Genomic DNA, 18826 nt, shown 5'->3' with positions numbered 1-18826 from the left:
GACTTAGGCAAGGGAACCAGAATAATGGGAGTAGAACTGCAATTTCCAGGAAAAAAAGGTCTCAGCTCAGTTACTGCACAGGCAGAAGCCTTGGAGGCTCTAGTTTAAGAAAATGTTAAGAGTGTTCATGCCCAGGAACCCTTCTCCCTACCCAGAGAGGCACACCCCATCCTCGCTTAATTCTCGGGTCCTGCCAGGCTGTACTTCCTCCTCTGCCCAGAGCTGCACTCCCATATGCATTGTCTCACCCTCAACAAGCCAGTATTTCTTTTTGTTTTCAGTATTTCTACTCTATTGTTTTTGTGCATTTTTAACTTTTCCCTCAGTCAGCCACCAGCCACCCTGGGCAATCTGCCTACCTACACTGTTATTTTTCAAGGTACAATTATTTTTGCTGTTGATGATGTTGTTAATTCTCTGGTTACAAAGTTGCATAACTTTTGAGGGGTCAGTTGGTCTGTATCTCCTGCTATTTCCCCCTTAAATGCAGTTATTTTTAGTGAGTGGTTTAATGAGAAACAGAACAGGAAGTTTATTCAAGAATATGGGTATGTATAGCTGATTCACTTTGATGTACAGCAGAAACTAGCACAACATTGTAAATCAACTACTCCACTAAATTTTTTTACAAAAGAATGTACATATCGGAACAGAAACTTAAAGCCAGAAGCTAAACAAGAAACCAGTTTTAGTGATTAAGATATGAAGCAATGAAGCAATAGATTAAGTTCTTAACAGAAAGAATGGAGACAAGGAGATAAATATGGTAGAAATAGTAAGGCTAAAATATTCTATGATTTAATTGATTACATGTGAAAGAGATTTAAAACTAAAAGATTTCAAGAATAATGAAAGCCAACCACATAAATGAAAAACTTGAAATGAAAAAAGCATTTCATGGACAGGGAAGCCTGGCATGCTGCAGTCCATGGGGTCGCAAACAGTCAGACATGGCTGAGCGACTGAGTTGACTGAATGACTGTTGAGTCTAAGATGGAACATATATAAAAGTTAGTCTTATACTAACAACTTAAAACATATAAATGGAAATGGTTTGGGAGTATGTGGAAATGTGAGACTGAATTTGGGCAAGAGATTAATTTTGGAGATGTAGATTTGGAAGACATTAAAGTGACAGCTAACTTAAAGAAAAGGTAATTTCTTTGAAGGTATATGCAGAGAAAAAATAGATGAGTCTTAAGGAACAGTCAGACTTAGAGACAGGCAGAGAGGGAAATAAAGAGAAACCAAAATAAGGAACCAGAAATGAGTTGTTGGAAAAGGGGGGGAGGAAATCAGCATATTTCAGGATTATAGAACCCGAAACAAGATCATATTTTAAGAGGATGTAGCCACATGCCACTGAGGGGAGGGAGTAAGAGACCCAAGTAAAGGTTTCTGCATATAAAGTTATTCATGATTTATGAGAGGGGGAAGTACCAGATTCCTCCTAAAACAGAAAAGCAGCCAAACTTGGTTTCTCCTCTTTAGTTCCCCAAATTTATGAGACATTCACATCTAATACTATCATCAAAAAGGCATTGTATTAATAGAAGAGGTAGCATATTTTCAAATGAAATTATAAACAACTGTGATTTACTTCAAAACAGATCTGGAGTTGAGGATGGGAAGAAGAAGGTTGGGGTTAAAATATGTAGGAATGAAATAAGATTGGTCATGAGTTGATAATGTATAAACTGGGTGATGTGTACACACTGTGAGTCAGTCACAGAAAAAAGTGTGGTCCCATCCCAACCCCATCAGCAAGGGCCAAGTGGGGAGACTGGACTTCCACCCTTACAGAATATAAGGATTCTGTAAGGCAATCCCCACCTGACTGGTGTCAGAGAGGCTGAGTGGGGAGCCTCTCTTTCATCCCTGCCAGGTGATGATGAAGCCTTCCTCTTCCTCCCCTGTGGTAACCAGCTGGGGAGCATGAATTACCCCCCAGTACCAATGAGGCAGAACTCTCTCCCTCTAGGCTGATGTCAGAACAGACCTAGTGGAGAGCCAAGCAGTGATAAAGGCATTATCCCATGAAGTCAGTGGAGGCCACAAGGGAAGCAGTAACAAGTTGCCTCCATCCAGAATGGTATTTTTTTTACTTCATCCTCACCATCCCAGACTTTATATGTGAAATCCCCTAAATGGAGGGTGTGAGGGGATTTTCTGTTCCTCCATCAAGAAGGGTGAGGAGGAAAAATGGTATATACGTTTTAAAATGGTATTTTTTTTAAAAAAATTAGATTTAATAAGTTTCGGGGCTTTTCTGGCAGTCCAGTGTAGGGAGCGTGAGTTGGATCACTGGTCGGGGAACTAAGATCCTGTATGCCGGGCACCACATGGCCAAAAAATAAAATAAATTTAATAATTTTCTCCCATCTTAAAAAAAAAAATCCCACACTTAGTGAAAGTGGCTCAGTTGTGTCCGACTCTTTATGACTCCATGGACTGTACAGTCCATGGAATTCTCCAGGCCAGAGTACTGACTGGAATGGGTAGCCTTTTCTTTCTCCAGGGGATCTTCTCAACTGAGGGATCAAACCCAGGTCTCCAGCATTGAAGGTGGATTCTTTACCAGCTGAGCCATAAAGGAAACCCTAGTGAGAAGCCTGCAATTCCACCTCCATCCAGCAATAACAGAGGTCTCTTTCCCCACCTTGGTGTCAGGGGAAAATGAGTGGGGGAAGTGCTACCTCATTCCCCTACCCCCTCCACTGGCATGTCAGAGGAGTCCTGTAAAAACAGAAGATTTAAATAAGATGCCAAAACTCATAACATAATATCCAAAATGTCCAGGATATATCTGAAAATCTCCCAATACCAAGAACCAGGAAAATTTTGACTCGAATAAGAAAAGGCAATCAATCAGACACTGACACTGAGATGACAGATGTTGGAATTATCTGACAAAGGTTTTAAAGCAGTCATCACAAAAATGTCTTAATGGGCAATTTCCATCATGAAACAAACAAAAAATCCAATAATCAAAAAAAAAAAAAAAAAAAAGCCCACTAGAAATGTTTAACAGAAAAATGAAGGAGATGATGGAAATGAAAACAAAATCAATGAAACTGAAGATAGAATGACAGAAATTGCTCAATCTGAACACACAGAAAGAGGAGTGGAAAAAATATGAACAGAAACTCAGAGATCTCTGAGAGCATAATGAAAGAGCTAACATACCTATTATTGGATTCCAAAATGAAGCTGAAAATTTTTCAAAGAAATAAAGGCTGAAACTTTCCCAAGTTTGTCAAAGGGCATAAACTTGCAGATTAAAAAGCTGAGCAAGCCCTAAGCAGTATAACCAAGAGAAATCCCTGCCAAGACACAAACTCAAACTTCTGAAAACTAAAGACAAAGAATAAACCTTGAACACAGCAAGAAAAAAATGACACTTCATCTGCAAGAGAAAAACAATTCTAATAACAGCAAGTTCCTATTATAAATTATAGAGGCCATGATTTAAGCACTAAAAAAAAAAAACCAAAAAACAAAAAACAACTGTCAAGCATAAATTATATGCCTGGCAAAATTATGCTTTACAAATAAATAGGAAATAAAGAATTTTACAAAGAAAATCTAAGGGAATTTGACACTAGCAGATCTACACTAAAAAAAAAAAAAAAATGACGAAAGGAAGTTTCTGAAACAGAAAAGAAATGATATAAAAAGAATTTTAAACATATACATTGCCATGTGTAAAACAGATAGCTAGTAGGAATTTGCTGTATAATGCAGGGAGTTTAAACCCGGTGCTCTACACGGAAGCTTCTCCAGAATAGATCACATCCTGGGCCATAAATCTGGTCTTGGAAAATTCAAAAAAATTGAAATCATTCCAGTCATCTTTTCTGACCACAGGGCAGTAAGATCAGATCTCAATTATAGGGAAAAAATTGTTAAAAATTCAAACATATGGAGGCTAAATAACACGCTTCTGAATAACAAACAAATCATAGAAGAAATCAAAAAAGAAATCAAAATATGTGTAGAAATGAATGAAAATGAAAACACAACAACCCAAAACCTATGGGACACTGTAAAAGCAGTGCTAAGGGGAAGGTTCATAGCATTACAGGCTTACATCAAGAAACAAGAAAAAAGTAATATAAATAACCTAACTCTACACCTAAAGCAATTAGAGAAGGAAGAAATGAAGAACCCCAGGGTTAGCAGAAGGAAAGAAATCTTAAAAATTAGGGCAGAAATAAATGCAAAAGAAACTAAAGAGACCATAGCAAAAATCAACAAAGCTAAAAGCTGGTTTTTTGAAAAAATAAACAAAATTGACAAACCATTAGCAAGACTCATTAAGAAACAAAGAGAGAAGAACCAAATTAACAAAATTAGAAATGAAAATGGAGAGATCACAACAGACAACACTGAAATACAAAGGATCATAAGAGACTACTACCAGCAGCTCTATGCCAATAAAATGGACAACTTGGAAGAAATGGACAAATTCTTAGAAAAGTATAACTTTCCAAAACTGAACCAGGAAGAAATAGAAGATCTTAACAGACCCATCACAAGCAAGGAAATCGAAACTGTAATCAAAAATCTGCCAGCAAACAAAAGCCCAGGACCAGATGGCTTCACAGCTGAATTCTACCAAAAATTTAGAGAAGAGCTAACACCTATCTTACTCAAACTCTTCCAGAAAATTGCAGAGGAAGGTAAACTTCCAAACTCATTCTATGAGGCCACCATCACCCTAATTCCAAAACCAGACAAAGATGCCACAAAAAAAGAAAACTACAAGCCAATATCACTGATGAACATAGATGCAAAAATCCTTAACAAAATTCTAGCAAACAGAATCCAAGAACATATTAAAAAAATCATACACCATGACCAGGTGGGCTTCATCCCAGGAATGCAAGGATTCTTTAATATCCACAAATCAATCAATGTAATACACCACATTAACAAACTGAAAGATAAAAACCATATGATTATCTCAATAGATGCAGAGAAAGCCTTTGACAAAATTCAACACTCATTTATGATTAAAACTCTCCAGAAAGCAGGAATAGAAGGAACATACCTCAACATAATAAAAGCTATATATGACAAACCCACAGCAAGCATTACCCTCAATGGTGAAAAATTGAAAGCATTTCCCCTGAAATCAGGAACAAGACAAGGGTGCCCACTCTCACCACTACTATTCAACATAGTGTTGGAAGTTTTGGCCACAGCAATCAGAGCAGAAAAAGAAGTAAAAGGAATCCAGATAGGAAAAGAAGAAGTGAAACTCTCGCTGTTTGCAGATGACATGATCCTCTACATAGAAAACCCTAAAGACTCTTCCAGAAAATTACTAGAGCTAATCAATGAATATAGTAAAGTTGCAGGATATAAAATTAACACACAGAAATCCCTTGCATTCCTATATACTAACAATGAAAAAACAGAAAGAGAAATTAAGGAAACAATACCATTCACCATTGCAACAAAAAGAATAAAATACTTAGGAGTATACCTACCTAAAGAAACAAAAGACCTATACATAGAAAACTATAAAACACTGATGAAAGAAATCAGAGGACACAAACAGATGGAGAAACATACCGTGTTCATGGATTGGAAGAATCAATATTATCAAAATGGCTATTCTACCCAAAGAAATCTATAGATTCAATGCAATTCCTATCAAGCTACCAACGGTATTTTTCACAGAACTAGAACAAATAATTTCACAATTTGTATGGAAATACAAAAAACCTCGAATAGCCAAAGTAATCTTGAGAAAGAAGATCAATGGAACAGAATAGAAAGCCCAGAGATAAATCCACGAACCTATGGACACCTTATCTTTGACAAAGGAGGCAAGGATATTCAATGGAAAAAAGACAACCTCTTTAACAAGTGGTGCTGGGAAAACTGGTCAACCACTTGTAAAAGAATGAAACTAGAACACTTTCTAACACCATACACAAAAATAAACTCAAAATGGATTAAAGATCTAAATGTAAGATCAGAAACTATAAAACTCCTAGAGGAGAACATAGGCAAAACACTCTCCAACATAAATCACAGCAAGATCCTCTATGACCCACCTCCCAGAATATTGGAAATAAAAGCAAAACTAAACAAATGGGGCCTAATGAAACTTAAAAGCTTTTGCACTACAAAGGAAACTATAAGTAAGGTGAAAAGACAGCCCTCAGATTGGGAGAAAATAATAGCAAATGAAGCAACAGACAACGGATTAATCTCAAAAATATACAAGCAACTCCTGAAGCTCAATTCCAGAAAAATAAATGACCCAATCAAAAAATGGGCCAAAGAACTAAACAGACATTTCTCCAAAGAAGACATACAGATGGCTAACAAACACATGAAAAGATGCTCAACATCACTCATTATTAGAGAAATGCAAATCAAAACCACAATGAGGTACCATTACACGCCAGTCAGGATGGTTGCTATCCAAAAGTCTACAAGCAATAAATGCTGGAGAGGGTGTGGAGAAAAGGGAACTCTCTTACACTGTTGGTGGGAATGCAAACTAGTGCAGCCACTATGGAAAACAGTGTGGAGATTTCTTAAAAAACTCGAAATAGAACTGCCATATGACCCAGCAATACCACTTCTGGGCATACACACTGAGGAAACCAGATCTGAAAGAGACACGTGCACCCCAATGTTCATTGCAACACTGTTTATAATAGCCAGGACATGGAAGCAACCTAGATGCCCATCAGCAGATGAATGGATAAGGAAGCTGTGGTACATATACACCATGGAATATTACTCAGCCGTTAAAAAGAATTCATTTGAACCAGTTCTAATGAGGTGGATGAAACTGGAGCCCATTATACAGAGTGAAGTAAGCCAGAAAGATAAAGAACATCACAGCATACTAACACATATATATGGAATTTAGAAAGATGGTAACAACAACCCTATATGCAAAACAGAAAAAGAGACACAGAAGTACAGAACAGACTTTTGAACTCTGTGGGAGAAGGTGAGGGTGGGATGTTTCGAAAGAACAGCATGTATATTATCTATGGTGAAACAGATCACCAGCCCAGGTGGGATGCATGAGACAAGTGCTCGGGCCTGTTGCACTGGGAAAACCCAGAGGAATCGGGTGGAGAGGGAGGTGGGAGGGGGGATCGGGATGGGGAATGCATGTAACTCTATGGCTGATTCATATCAATGTGTGACAAAACCCACTGAAATGTTGTGAAGTAATTAGCCTCCAACTAATAAAAAATTAAAAAATAAATAAAAAATAAATAAAAAAAATTAAAGGCAAAAAAAATAAATAAATAAAAATAAAAAAATAAACCCGGTGCTCTGTGACAACCTAGAGGGGGGGAGGTGAGAGGGAGGTTCAAGAGAGAGGGGATATATGTATACCTGTGGTTGATTCATGCTGACATATGGCAGAAACCAACACAATATTGTAAAGCAATTGTCTTCCAATTAAAAATAATTTTTAAAAAATTTTAGAAAACCAGAAGGGAAGAAAGAACAGACGATGAGTAAATAGACTTCCCTTCTCCTCTTAAGTTTTCTAAGTTACATCTGGCATTTGAAGCAAAAACATGTCTGATGTGGCTCTCAGTATTTATAGAGAGGAAATATTTAATATTTATATTTATTAATATTTAATATTATGAATGATGAAAGGTTAAAGAGGCTTAAGGGAAAGTATGCTTTCAATTTCAATCCAACTCAAACTAGTAAAATCTCAACACCAGTAAACTATGATAAGTCATGTGTATTTAACTTAGAGGAACCACACAATTTTCCTACAAAGAGAGAGTATGGTTAAAAACACTAATAGATAAATCATGGTTCTTTTCAGGTCTACTATATTGCTCTACTTTTCTGTTTACTTATTCTATGAACTTTTGAGAGTTTGATACTGAAACTCCAACTAAAAATCTTAATTTATCCACTTAAAAATAGTTGTAATATACAGCAGAACTACAAAAAAAATCAAAATGGAATTCTGAAAAAAGGCTACTGTATGATTCTACTCACACAACATTCTTGAAATCACAAAATTATAGAGATGGCAAACAGATTGGTGATTGCCAGGTGTTAGTGATGATAAAGTGATGGGGGAAGGAAATGGGTGTTTTTATAAAGGGAGAAAGATCTCTGTGGTGACGGAAGAGTTCCTAACTGCAGTGATGATGACACAAATTTGCACATGTGATAAAAAGCAAGAAGTACACCTTGTACCAAGATCAATTCCTAGCTTTTATATTCTACTCTAGTTATATGAGATGTAACCACTGGAGAATACTTGGTGAAGGTTATAGGGGACCCCTGTGTACTATCTTTGCAACTTCTTGTAGAGCTGTAATTATTTCAAAATAAAAGGTGAACAAAAATTATTCAGCCAATCACTTACCTGGCAAGCATCTCTATTTCCTTTCAAGGAGCCAGCACATAACATTGCAGGAGTTATAGCATTATTGTAAGCTTGGGGTGCATTGCAGCTTTTAGTGTCTATAAGATCTACCTGTACTTGCCGAAGATGATTTTGACTGCTACCTAAAAGGAAGAAAATAGACATCATATTTATATATATACATATATTCTATAAACCTGAAGAAAGTCTTTTATAATTAGTTATTGGATGAGCTGGCACATAGAATCTTAGGGATGTATTTTTTCAGATACAGTGGTATTTGGGAAATGAAGTATAACTATTTTAAATGAAGTTAGGTGCCTAGGAAAGAACCGTAAGTTGCTTAAGTAATTTCTATGTCATTATTAGGCTTAGAAGTTAATTTCAGTAGGGAAAGATGGTAGTTTTATGATTCTCTGATCTTCACAATGAGGTGTAAGTATTAATGATCCCTAATCTCTTATGTGGTTAATACCCTGGCAGCTCATATAGTAAAGAATCTGCCTGCAATGTGGCAGATCCAGGTGTGATCCCTGGGTGAGGAAGATCCCCTGGAGAAGGGAATGGCAAACCACTCCAGTATTCCTGCCTAGAGAATTCCATGGACAGAGGAGCCTGGCAGGTTACAGTCCATGGAGTCACAAAGAGTATCAGACACAAGTAAGCAACTAACACTCCCACTTCACAATCTTATGTGGTTATTACCCTAGTAAAAATTTCAGACAAATTCACTCTTTCAGCCATCTTACCAAGCACCATTATTATAGTTGTAGTGATGTACTTGAAAGTAACCTAAAGCATGAAGGAATTTACATATCTTCTAAATCACTTAGTTCCCAAGTAGGACCTGACTGGCGCAGGTCCATATGACCAAACCACCAACATATTTTGGCATAATGGCCTTCCATTCTTTAAATGCCTTAGCATACCAAATTAGGTTACTATGATTTGACTTTCTCCTCAGATGCTCACCATCATTTTGCAGTGCTCCAAATCCTGTCACAAACATCTCATCACCAGGGCGGAACTCGTGGGATGCATCGGGGAGACAAATTTTGTGTACTGCATTTGTGTAGGGAACAGGCCTGGAAAGCTCTAAGACTGAAATATCATAGTCATGCGATGGATATTTGTATTTTTCATGCACAATTATCCTCCGGAGGGCTTGTTTCATTTTTGGAGGATATATTGTGACTCCAAAAGAAGCAGTCCACCTGGCTGGGTCCTTATACCTGAAGATAAAGTATGAGGAACAAATCCCACTTTACCATGTTACTAATATAACTATTTATATTAAATAATTTAGCACACACTTGTCAAAGTAAGTTTTCCTTTTAAAATTATAGTTTCTATGCATAGATACAAATGCTTCCAATCTAAGGGTCAGGGGTCAGATTAGGTGGAAAGGTCACTGTGTCAGGTTTCTTAGGGTTTCCCAGGTGACTCAGTGGTAAAGAGGCCACTTGCCAATGCAGGGAGACACAGGAGATGCAGGTTCAGTCCCTGGGTCAGGAAGATTCCCTGGAGAGGGAAATGGCAACCCATTCCAGTATTCTTGCCTGGAGAATCTTAAGGACAGAGGATCCTGGAGGGCTAAAGTCCACAGGGTTGCAAGACTTGGACATGATTGAGCAACTGAGCAAACATGCATGTCTTGGGATGTGCACTTCATTCTGCATACTGAGTCACCTACTCCAGATCCTAGGGCCTTTTGATATTTCTGGGCATCAATGACTCCAAGGGACATATGGAAAGCATATCTTGTACAGAATGAGAGAACTATATGCATTCTGTGTGCACCATGTTGCCTATCCACACATCTCTCTGAAAATCAAAACTGCTACACAATAATTTAACAAAGCATTGCTTATCCTGTATACCTCAGGCATTTTGCAATGGGTTGGAAGATTGAATCAAAATTCCTTGAAATATAACTAATCAATCTATTCAGTTGTATCAATATAATTTGTTACTACCAAATTTCTTCGTATTTAATTTTTTATTAGAATTTCTCCATCAGGATCAAAACTACAATTCACTTAGCATCTATCTCGGGTAGATATGTAGAATCTACCTGAGAAACGGCTCTTGTTTTTCACACCAAGCTCAGTGTCCAGAGATAATTCTCAAAGTCCTGCTTCCTTTGATAAATTACTGTGTAACTGTCAGTGGATAATTTAGCTACATGTTCTTTGATACCATTTCCATTTCTAGACTATAAAACCTCTTACTAACATTTATGTGTCTCCTACTCTCTTGTGTCCGACTCTTTATGACCCCTGGACCATACAGTCCATGGAATATTTCAGGCCAGAATACTGGAGGAAGTAACCTTTCCCTTCTCCAGGGGATCTTCCCAACCCAGGGACTGAACCCAAGTCTCCCTCACTGCAAGCTGATTCTTTACCAACTAAGCCACCAGGGAAGCCCTTTGTGATAAAACATGCATATACTTACATATGTATGTATATAATCTTTAATTTATATTAAACTCATCTCTCATGAGGCATTTCCATTCTACTAAGCACAATGCCCTTTGCTTACCCTTAGTCATTCTCATGGAGAAGGAAATAGAAACCCACTCCAGTATTCTTGCCTGGGGAATCTCATGTATAGAGGACCCTGGGAGGGCTAGAGTCCATGGGGTCACAAGAGTCAGACAGGATTTAGCGACTAAACCACCACCACCATCCAATCATTTTCAAGGTTCAATACTTACGTTCTGAAGCAGTGGGCAGCACTCACAAGCCATGTGTCATTAATTAAAGTTGCTCCACAGCGATGGATCCCATCCCATTGCAGACTACTTTGCCATGGCCATTCACCCTCTTGTACCTCTGTTCCACCAACTATCCTGAGACTCTGTCCTGAGGTTTTGTTCCTTCGTGTCCCACAACCTGCAGAAGAGAGGATGCATTTGTTAGCAATTGTTTTTATGTATCAAACTGTGTTGTGCATGCTCAGTCGTGTCCTACTCTTTGCAACCCCATGGGCTGTAGCCCACCAGGCTCCTCTGTCCATGGGGTTTCTCAGGCAAGAATACTGGAGTGGGTTGCCATTTCCTTCTCCAGAGGATCTTCCTGACATGGGAATCAAATCCAAGTCTCCTGAATCTCCTGCATTGGCAGGCGGGTTCTTTATCCCTAAGGCAACTGTGAAGCCTGTATATGTATATACATATGTATATATTTATCTCTATATACAACAGATTAATATATATTAGTACATATATTATTATATGTATATATATCTAATATTAGTAGTAGAATATTGTTTATAACAAGAGTTTCTCAATCTTGGCATTATTGACATTTTCAGATGGATAATTCTTTGTTGTGGGGGTCCGTCTTGTGCATCACAGGATGTGTAAAAGGATCCCTGGCCTATACATATTAGATACCAGCAGCATCCCTGCCCCCCAACCATCATGATAACCCAAATGCCACAATAGGACATAGTCACTTGGGGGAGTCAAAATTGCCCTTGTTTGAGAACTGCTGCTGCTGCTGCTTCTAAGTCGCTTCAGTTGTGTCTGACTCTCTGCGACCCCCTGGACAGCAGCCCACCGGGCTCCTCTGTCCACGGGATTCTCTAGGCAAGAATACTGAAGTGGGTTGCCATTTTCTTCTCCACGTTTGAGAACTACTGTCTTGTAATTCTGTGTTCGTGTGTTAGTCTCATATATCTAGTCTCATTGAAGTGTAAGCTGCTTTAAGCAAGGATTAAATCATCAGTTTTATGTCCCTATTGACTAACACAGCACTAGTACATAGCTAGTTCCCAGTAAATACTAGTAGTGAAAAGATATGCCATGTAATGGGATTATTCTTTGGTTTTACATTTAGTTAAGCCTGTGAATTAACCAGCATTCTGAGCTGGTGAGTAGTGCATTTCCTTTCATCTTTTAATATAAAGGTATTGTGTAATTCTGTTAAATATCAAATATATTCTCTAAATCATGGTAGGGTATTCTGCCTTAGGAGGAAGAAACACTGTGCCTTGAGTCAGTACCTTTAAAATACCTTTAAAATATCATTTGGGCCTTCAGTAATTTCATCCACCTATATACCAGTCCCATCACTTCAGTTCAATTCAGTCGCTAGTCATGTCCAACTCTTTGCAATCCCATGGACTGAAGCATGCTAGGCCTCCCTGTCCATCACCAACTCCCGGAGTTTACCCAAACTCATGTCCAACAAGTCAGTGATGCCATCCAACCATATATTCTTCTGTCGACCCCTTCCCCTCCCTCCTTCAATCTTTCCCAGCATTAGGGTCTTTTCAAATGAGTCATCTCTTTCCATCAGGTGGCCAAAGTATTGGAGTTTCAGCTTCAACGTCAGTCCTTCCAATGAACATTCAGGACTGATTTCCTTTAGGATGGACTGGTTGGATCTCCTTGCAGTCCAAGAGACTCTCAAGATTCCTCTCCAATACCACTGTTCAAAGCATCAATTCTTCAGTGCTCAGCTTTCTTTATAGTCCAACTCTCACGTCCATACAAGACTACTGGAAAAACCATAACCTCGACTAGATGGACCTTTGTTGGCAAAGTAATGTCTCTGCTTTTTAATATGCTGTCTAGGTGGGTCATAACTTTCCTTCCAAGGAGTAAGCATCTTTTAATTTCATGGCTGCAGTCATCATCTACAGTGATTTTGGAGCCCAAAAAAATAAAGTCTGCCACTGTTTTCCCATCTATTTGCCATGAAGTGATGGGACCAGATGCCGTGATCTTCGTTTTCTGAATGCTGAGCTTTAAGCCAACTTTTTCTTTCTCCTCTTTCACTTTCATCAAGAGCCTCTTTAGTTCTTCTTTGCTTTCTGTCAGAAGGGTGGTGTACCTGCATATCTGAGGTTATTGATATTTCTTCCAGATATCTTGATTCCAGCTTGTGCTTCATCCAGCCCAATGTTTCTCACGTTGTACTCTACATATAAGTTAAATAAGCAGGGTGACAATATATGGTCTTGATGTACTCCTTTTCCTATTTGGAATCAGTCTGTTGTTCCATGTCCAGTTCTAACTGTTGCTTCCTGACTGGCATACAGATTTCTCAAGAGACAGGTCAGGTGGTCTGATGTTCCCATTTCTTTCAGAATTTTCCACAGTTTATGGTGATCCACACAGTCAAAGGCTTTGGCATAGTCAATAAACAGAAACAGATGTTTTTCTGAAACTCTCTTGCTTTTTTGATGATCTAGTGGATGTTGGCAATTTGATCTCTGGTTCCTCTGCCTTTTCTAAAACCGGCTAGCTTGAACATCTGGAAGTTCACGGTTCATGTATTGTTGAAGCCTGACTTGGAGAACCCCAGTCCCATAATTGTCAGCAATTCTTACAATATGAGATTAATAACATCAAGACTTTATTTAGTGTGGAGTAGCACTAAGTTTCTGCCTTTAGCTGAAAAATATCAATATACAAATTACTTTTATACAATCTTTAGAAAATTTTCATGAGGATATATTGTAGATATCTGCAATCAGAATGTTAAGAAATATTTTTGCTTTTTCTTTAACAACTGTACCACTCACTTCTACTACAAATCTGCCACAGGCCCCATACATCCATTTCAAAATCCTCCCAGTTTTTATCCTTTTTCAATAAAAGGTAAGATAAACCTTACCTTCAGAGGTAAGATAAATACCATGAGATGTGCACAAATCAAACTTTATTCTGACCCCATAATACTGATAAAATAAACTTAAATAATCTAAAGTTAACTTTTTTCATTCAGGTAATGCAATTTTAATAAGTGTGTTAAACTTACAATTGTTCAGGAAGTTGTCTGTTTCTGTCTTGTTGATTTCTGAAACACACAGAAATGGTCAATAGAACAGGGTCTGCACATGAGAATTTCATAATGCCTCTGAGTACCTAAAATACTAAAGGTTGCTCAATTCCATTAAAAGATAGTATCTGTATGATGTAAAACTTTCAAAAAGCAACACAGTTTATCATAGACATAGTATATTCATTTTCTTGGGGAGAAGGGAGATTTGAACAGTTTCTTAAACTTTAGTGTGGCTAAAAGTCACCTAAAGAGCATCTTTATACTGTAAATTCCTTTTCCTTTTCCCGGTAATTCTGAGTTTGTCCTGAATCCCAGGAATCTGAGTTATATAGCAGGAAATAGGATGCAGCTAGTCCATAGCTTTTAGGGGGAAATCCTATTCTAAATCGCAGTATTGATTCCCCAAATGCAATCATATTTTTATTGACCATTATTTTTGTATTATTTGTTTTACCAAACTCATTAGCATAGTTCCATCTGTACAACATACCCTAGTGCATGTTCATAAATTAGTTCTCACTCCCACTGAAAACCAATGCTGTCCATTTCTTGGTCTTCTTTTTGCTAAAGTTTTAGCAAGACAATTTGCCCTCAAATTGTCATTCAACTCTAGCCAGGGGCTCCTTAGCTCAACAATCAGGCCATAATCTTATCCAAATGCTAAACCAACCAATAGTTACATAAAATTCTCAATACTCAAATTTCCTGATTCAGTAGATTTCTAATGAATGAACCTATTTTTCTTTGAACATGGCAAGATAGGATTTCTAAATGTAAAAAAAAAATAATAATAATGTTAATTTCTTTAGTATTTAACAGTTTTGATTCACAAAAAATCACGACTTTTCTGACTTTATTCTGGCTACATTTGGGGAAAATGAAAAAATGATGAAGAAGTGGCCATTTATTCTCAGTAAATATTTAAAAACACCACCACAAGTCTCCCTATTTCAATATTCTATTCTTTATTTCAAGCTTTTCCTAGAGAAAATCTGGGCTTTGCATGTTGATACTATTAAAAAAATAAATAAAAGACTCAAAATGGAGTCATTGTGCTAAGTCCCACATCAGTAAGCCAAACTTAACATCTAGCCTAATTGCAGTTTCAACCTATTTCAGGAAGGCGACCTTTAATCAGTGAACCTGGAATTACCTAGTCAGCGCTAGTGAAGTAATCTGTCTGCTGACCCCCATTGTTTCCCAAATGAAGTTGCCCTTTCCTGACACAATCCACTTTGCCAGAAAACTTCTTTGTCTTGTCTCCTTCTGGCCATAAAAGTCTTCTATTTTGTACAGCTCCTCAGAGTTCCCATCTGTCCACTAAGGCAGAGTGCTGCCCAATCCATGAATCATTAAATAAAGTCAATTAGATCTTTAAATTTACTTTGTTGAATTTCTTTCTTTCTTTCTTTTTATGTACCACCAACAGAGTTGACATCATGGATGCATGATTTATGTATCTGCACCAAGTCCTATACTCAGCATGACCTTGCACTTGGTTTAATGCTCACTGTGTTGAAATTCGTAATAATTGTATCTCATAATTTGTGTTTGGAAGTGAAGTTTGACAGGATAATTGAGTATGGCATGAGCAGAGGAGATATATGCCACGTGTACATGGATTCATGCTACCCCTTTTGAATGTGTTATTCATGATATTCTTTGAAATAAGAATTCCAATGGCCCCACAATGTTCAGCAAACTCAAAATGAGTACAAGATAGTGTGTGATGTCTACCGCTATATAAACAGAGGTTACTGACAGCCCCAGGAAGCCAAGTTTTCTGTTTGAACCAGAACTTGCTTAGAACACTAAAGAAGTAATGGCATTCAAATAAACATAAATGACTAAGGGACCTACCATACCCTTTCTTCTGCCCATTACTTCTTTGTATTAGCCAAAAGCTTTAACTGAAAATAATGATATAGAAGGATGTTTTGGTCCTTCCTCACATAAGCTGAAGGTAGAGAGCACTGGTAAAATGTGCCTGTATCTAGAAGGGAAATAAACAATGTTGAGCTAGACCTCTCTAGTGTTTCTTTTGATCTGGTAACCAAGATGTATGCATGGATAAGCTATGAAATACAGTTGCATAGTTTTCATGATTCCAAATAAAAATTAAATGCTTTTATATTTGCATTTGAAATTGACATTTCACAATATAAAGGTGAACAGCAAATCTCATGCTACTAATTTAAAATTTTGACTTTTTCACTTACTGCTGCTGCTGATGCTAAGTTGCTTCAGTCGTGTCTGACTCTTTGCGACCCCATAGACGGCAGCCCACCAGCTCCCCCATCCCTGGAATTCTCCAGGCAAGAACACTGGAGTGGGTTGCCATTTCCTTCTCCAATGCATGAAAGTGAAAAGTGAAAGTGAAATCGCTCAGTCGTTTCCGACTCTTCACGACCCCATGGACTGCAGGCTCCTCCATCCATGGGATTTCCCAGGCAAGAGTACTGGAGTGGGTTGCCATTTCCTTCTCCACTTTTTCATTTAGACTATCATTAATTAATAAATAAAAATACCATGACAAATCAAGAAAAATCATGAAAGAAAAATCATATATCTTACTACCTTTAACAGCACTGTCTAATTGCTTTTTCAGAGTCTCAGACTTTCACTTCTCACTGGCCCCACAAATTACATACTAATAGCTGGCCATGACTAGTGGGCTGCCGTTTCTAAGCAAGCAGAGGGACTAACCACCAGGTTTGGTCTCTAGTTACATCTGTCAGTGTTTATATTAGGACTTTTATTCCTTCTTTCTACTTGTGCTTTATTCTGTAGTTTCTAGTGCTGCCATATCCAATACTTTATTCACCAGCCACATGTGCCTAGTAAGCGCTTGAAATGTGGCCAAACTGACGTGCATTATAAATATAAACTATACAATCAATTTCAAATCTCATGAAAAATATTTACATGGACTATTTGTCAATATGAATTACATTGTGAATACAATGTATTACAAATTGCATTATTTCAACTAGTAAACAGTTAAATGAACTACTCATTGAAATAGTACTACTTTGGATATATTGGGTTAAATGCATAAATTAATTAAACACATTTCACATGTTTACTTTTACTTTTTTAATGTGGCTACCAGAAACTTTAAGAATATACATGTGGCTGGTACACAGTTTCTAGAGACTAACACTGTTCTATAGCATATGACTGAGCTTTTAACCAATTTTATATTTCTCCTGAGGGTCTTGTATTTTTTCACTTTCTAGTTATGAGGGCCTATCACAGTTTATCTTGTTCCCTTGCCCTGACAAAAACAAAAAATTTAGATTTTTCAAGTTAGTTATAAAATATACCAAAAATAATTTTTGCCAAAAGATACATGATATACATTTCATCAGAAAAGGGCCTAAGAGAAGAAGCTAATAAGGTTTATTAATGACATTTGAATGAAAATAGGTAGATAGCATGAATCTTTCACAAAATCTAAAAATCAGTAGCATATAAGCCATTACACTCAGAACATAAAAAGTAAGCAACAGGAAGAGGGATAAATACACAGAGCCACTTTTTCCATTCATCATTGGATTCTATAGCTAAAGTATAAGGCCCAATATAGAAAAAGAATCCTGTCTCACAAGAAAATGACAGACTTGCAGGGGAGATGTAAGTTAAAGTAGTATTAAAATTTTAAAAACTTCATTTGGATAAATTTAGTCCCAAAGAAGTATTCTGTTGGTGGCAAGACCCCATAATGAAAAACATCCAAAAACTTTTAAAGATTAGTGCCCAAAACCAGTTATTCTATGTAAGAGAATTGAATTAGAAGAAATAAACTTACTTTTAATTTCAACTGATTCAGGATCTAATTTAGGGGGTCCTACAGCATCTTGCAGCTTCTCATGTAGGACATGTTGTATTATTTTATTGATGGTTTCAGGGTCCTCAGTAGAAGGAAATCTAAAAATCAGCAGCATATGAGCCAACACTCCATGTTCCTCTTTACTGTTGACCAAAAAAAGAAAAAAGAAAAAAGAGAGAGAAATACAGTTTTAAAAGGTTAATATACAAATAAGATTTATGGCAATATCATACTCTATTTTTTCTTTATAACTCATTTGAAACACAAACACACACAAAAAAATATGTAAATGCAATTTTAAAAGATCTAATTTGTTTTCTTCTATATTCCTGATGCTGGGAAAGACAGAGGGCAGGAGGAGAAAGGGGTGACAGAGGATGAGATGGTTGGATGGCATCATGACTCAGCAGACATGAGTCTAAGCAAACTGTAGGAGATAGTGAAGGACAGGAAAGCCTGGCATGCTACAGTCCATGGAGTCACAAAGAGTCAGATATGATTTAGGAACTGAACAACAACAACAATATTCCTATTGTTTGCCACATTCAAAACTCTCATCTCAGCCTTTCTGACAGTCAACTAGTAGCCTATGATCTTCCTTACCACCATAGGTTCTAGTTAAATACTTGGGTTATTAACATCAAAAGACAATTTTCTTGTCAACCATTCAAAATTATCAAATAGGATTAATTAAATCCAGTGATTTCTCCTAAGTAATCTTCAGGTTCTTCTAAACAACTGCTAATCCTGAAAACATTAGAAAGTTTGACCAAGTTGTCTTGACTTCATGTGATTTTATTTCCACAACAA

General features: G+C 37.3%; 1 protein-coding gene across 1 annotated transcript in view; it reads right to left on the bottom strand.

Annotated features, from left to right (window-relative positions):
- LOC122696532 (transmembrane protease serine 11E-like) overlaps positions 1-18826 on the bottom strand; it is a 120831-nt gene that overhangs the window by 3853 nt on the left and 98152 nt on the right. Inside the window, exons 7-11 of the mRNA XM_043906623.1 lie at positions 17996-18159; positions 14161-14199; positions 11106-11283; positions 9359-9618; positions 8387-8529 (exon numbers count right to left, since the gene is read on the bottom strand). Coding sequence (XP_043762558.1) covers positions 8387-8529; positions 9359-9618; positions 11106-11283; positions 14161-14199; positions 17996-18159 — 784 coding nt within the window. The remainder of the gene's footprint in view (positions 1-8386; positions 8530-9358; positions 9619-11105; positions 11284-14160; positions 14200-17995; positions 18160-18826) is intronic.

The sequence above is a fragment of the Cervus elaphus genome, chromosome 6, assembly GCF_910594005.1.
Source record: "Cervus elaphus chromosome 6, mCerEla1.1, whole genome shotgun sequence".
NCBI lineage: Eukaryota > Metazoa > Chordata > Mammalia > Artiodactyla > Cervidae > Cervus > Cervus elaphus.
The sequence above is the reverse complement of the archived record's forward strand: the minus strand, read 5'-3'. Positions and strand labels throughout refer to the sequence as shown.